The following is a 4,033-nucleotide window of genomic DNA, read 5'->3' on the forward strand; positions in this document are numbered from 1 at the left end:
CTAAATTTACAATATGAATATAACTCTATTTCAAAAAAAAAAAAAAAACTAAAACTGTAATTTTCTCTAAAGAAAAATATTTATAAATATACCTTTTTTTTATTTATACATTCTTTTTCATATTCAGTGTCTTACATTTTTAAATTTTATCATTTCTCGAGTTTCATATTTTGTTTTCAATTTTTCATTTCTCATTTGTTGTGATATTTAAATTTAATTATTAAATATTCAAATCAAGAGACCATTAATTTAAGTTTGTTCGAATTCAAACTTTCATTTTATCCATTTCAAAATGTGTAATATAAATAATTAATAATTTAAGCCGGTTTTTGGCTCCCAGCGTTGATGGATCACTAATTTCCGGCGAGCAAACTAAACCCTAGTTTATCCCAGGCCCGTCTCAGGCTACGCCCATACCCTTCTCTCTCTTTATCTCTCCTCTCTTACTTTCTCTCTCTACAACCAACCATCAGATCGGCGATAATCTTTATCTCCGGCGGATATAGATACGGCTTTGATGATGGAAGACGACGAAGAGGTGCAGTCGCAGGCTTCGGAAGGGACAGGATCTCCTGGTTCTCCTCGATCCAACGGGAGGATAACGGTGACGGTCGCCGCCGCTCCTCCACCTCAGAACACAAATACCTTGACCTTGGCTTTACCCATACAACAGCAGTCGAAGACCTCCGGAGGAGGCGGCGGCGGCGGCGGAGGAGGAGGCGGCGGCAGAGAGGATTGCTGGAGCGAAGGTGCTACGGCGGTGCTAATTGAAGCCTGGGGTGAAAGGTACCTGGAGCTGAGTAGGGGAAATTTGAAACAGCAGCACTGGAAAGATGTTGCAGACATTGTTAGCAGCCGTGAAGATTATTCCAAACCCCCAAAAACTGATATTCAGTGTAAGAATAGGATCGACACCGTGAAGAAGAAGTACAAGCTTGAGAAGGCGAAGATCGCGGCTGGCCAAGGGCCCAGCAGGTGGACATTCTTCGAGAAGCTGGAACACTTGATTGGCCCAACAGCTAAGGGCAACAATACCAGCGGCAGCGGTGGCTTTGCTGGACCTTCCGCGAGTAACCAGAAGGTTCCTATGGGTATACCTATGGGAGCTAGATCGGCTCCTCAGCTCCGGCAACACCAGCCGCCATTGCAGATGCAGCAGAAGCATAAACAGGCATTTCGGAGAAGGCCTCCTATCGATTCAGACACGTCTGAGTCAGAGCCGGAGCCTTCCCCTGATTCAACTGATAGCTCTCCACCTCCCACTTATGAGAAAAAGCGGCCAAGGATTCAGCAGAGGGAGCTGATGAATTCCAGTGTAGTTAGACACGCAATGCCTAGAGGAAGAGACGGTGGCGCCGCCAACGCAAGCGGCAGCGAGAGAGATAGGAATTGGGCGAATTCAGTGAGAGAGTTGACTCAAGCAATTCTGAAATTCGGAGAAGCTTACGAGCAAGCAGAGAATGCAAAGCTGCAGCAGATGGTGGAGATGGAAAAGCAGAGAATGAAGTTTGCAAAGGAGCTGGAGTTGCAGAGAATGCAGTTCTTTATGAAAACACAGTTGGAGCTGTCACAATTGAAGAATAGGAGGGTTGGGAGCAGTAATCACCATAGCAATAACACCACCACCACAGCCACCAACAATAACAACAACAACAACAACAACAGCTTTAGCAGTAACTAGGAAGCTTTTTAAATTAGGTTGGTTAGTGTGCATTTTAGGCAAATGACTAATGCTCATGTTTCTTTTACTCATTATGAATGTTCATGTTGTTGAATAGAAATCTGTAGGATCATTTTAGTTTGGCAGATCTATGGTCAATGCTGAACATTGTTGTATCATTATTTTACTTGTGAAACTGCAACTCGTGTAGAATGATGAGAAAAAATTGTAGTTCCTTAGTGATCAAGTGAAATTTAGTACTTTCACCATGCTTTCTACTGTATATGGTATGCAAGATTATCTTCTGCATGTTGTCCTTGATACATTAACAATTTGTGTGTTATTTTATTGACATGTGAAGAAATTTCTCCATTTTCATTGCTGTCTTCCTCAGCTGCAAAGTTTCACATTGCAACTCGAAGGTAGGGGAGGTTAACATGGACAATCATTTCCTTCCTGTGAACTTATTACTTATCTCAATTTTGCGTCTTGTGTTTCTATTTCCAGGAAATTACCTAGCTTTCTATAATTCTTGATCTTACTAATCTTAAAGCATCTTTATATTGCAACATGTACAGTGAGCTAGGCCTCCTTGATACATTTGCTTGATGAAGGCATGTCCTTTGGACAAGTTTGAGTTACAGGTAATATTCTTGACTCAAAAACTAGAACCTTATAAACGTGTTTCAATATTCTGGTTTTCCCATATGTGGTCTTCTGAAATTATTTAAAGAAAAATCCTAACCTAGTTCTGATGTAAACTACATCTGCTGCATACAAATAAAGGAGTAATTTGAGTAATTTCACAACTGAGAAGTATTATCTTTTAACATTAGTGTGTAATGATGGACCAGTGAAATAAAACTTGTCTTACCTTATAGTAATTTCAGAAGGCCATAGTTGAGATCCTTGATCTTGATGCATGGGAACCTGAGTTAGTAACTTTGAAAAATGGAAAGAAGAAAGTGCAAGTAGGAAGGAGGTGTGCATTTTCGTCTAGGAAACAAGTTGATAGTTAGATGAAGTTCATACTGGCCTTGGCCTACAACAGATGAGGCCATGAGGGTGTGATCATCAATCATCATGACTTGTTGGACCTTGATCTTAAACAGTTAAACATCTTTCCATCTATGTATGCATGCAATATACTTGTCTTTGTCTTTTTTGAATCTTACTAAAACAGAAGCAGTGTTGTGATTTCAGGTTCTTGATGAAATGAAATACTGGGTGCATGTGTTATCCCATCTTTCTTCGAGTTTGGGAAACACAATCAATTATGTGCACATAATATCAATGATTATTGATTAATGGTGCATTTTTCCTTTCAATGCGATGTACATTCACAAAATTAGTGAGGGAGGAGGGTTTTATTGGCTCTATGCAACAATATAAGTTCCATAGAATCTTTAGGGCATATTTTGTGTGTTTACAGGAGAAAGCAAAGGCCTAGAGAATCTCCCTTCTCAGTTTTCTTCCATTGCTGTATGCAACTATGCAAGAAAGGCTTCAGAGGATGAACAAATTGAGGAGATTGCTGACCCATGAACAAAATGATTTTGATGAAATTTGAGGAAGAAAAAGCTTCAGACTTCATGCTTTGAAGGTAATTAGTAGCCAGCTATTGGACTGCAAACAAATTTTCTCCCTGTATTAGGCTTGTGTTAGTGAAGTCCGTTCAGTTTTTGTGTTCTTTTCTTTTTTGAATACTATGCTGTAGTATCTGTTCAAACATGCCCAAAGAGTCAACATGGGAGAGGTCACTACATGCCATCTGAACACAAGGTGCTTGACATGTTTTCTTTTTTCGAAAATGTAAGGACAACTTTTTTTTTAATGGAAAAGCCCTGCTACCTGAGGTGTATTTTGATTGAAGTCCATCTTGTGACCTTAGTTGTTCATAGTTGATCAGTCTAGGTTGTTCATAGATGATCGATTTAAACTAAGAATGACATTTCGTGATTATCAAGCCAATTGTGGGCTAATTTGGTTGGGAGTTGCTCCCAAAATGTAAGGACAATTTGATGTTAGGGAAATTAACTGTAATAGCCTAATAGGCAGATTTGGACAGAATGCACAATAATAGATACTCATTTTTAAAAAGTTCGACAAAAATGAGCAAAATTTGTATGAAATTGCGTTTCAATCTAATTGTGTGGGATCGATGCTCAGTAGATGCGATATTGACTCTTTGTACTTCATTAGATTGAAAAAGTAGTTATAAACAAATACTGCATTGTAATAGAGAGTTGGTAGTATTCAAAAAAATATTTTTGACATTATTTTTAAATTCTTGAAATAATCTGTATATGATTGTATTTTCGTTCTTTCTTGAACCAAACACGGTATCATGCAGAGTACAATCCTTATACTATG

At 38.9% G+C, this 4,033-nt stretch overlaps 1 protein-coding gene across 1 annotated transcript; it reads left to right on the plus strand.

Annotated features, from left to right (window-relative positions):
- The first annotated feature begins 319 nt into the window (after nt 1-319).
- LOC109187871 (trihelix transcription factor ASIL2-like) lies at nt 320-1,943 on the plus strand. Its single transcript, XM_019338240.1, has one exon. The coding sequence runs from the start codon at nt 518-520 to the stop codon at nt 1,679-1,681; it is 1,164 nt and encodes a 387-aa protein (XP_019193785.1). The 5' UTR covers nt 320-517; the 3' UTR covers nt 1,682-1,943.
- The last annotated feature ends 2,090 nt before the right edge of the window (nt 1,944-4,033 follow it).

This window comes from Ipomoea nil, unplaced genomic scaffold (genome assembly GCF_001879475.1).
Source record: "Ipomoea nil cultivar Tokyo-kokei standard unplaced genomic scaffold, Asagao_1.1 scaffold1421, whole genome shotgun sequence".
NCBI classification, from domain to species: Eukaryota; Viridiplantae; Streptophyta; class Magnoliopsida; order Solanales; family Convolvulaceae; genus Ipomoea; species Ipomoea nil.

Excerpts from the sequence above, each read along its gene's own strand:
- LOC109187871 (XM_019338240.1), top strand. The coding sequence starts at position 518 with ATGATGGAAGACGACGAAGAGGTGCAGTCGCAGGCTTCGGAAGGGACA.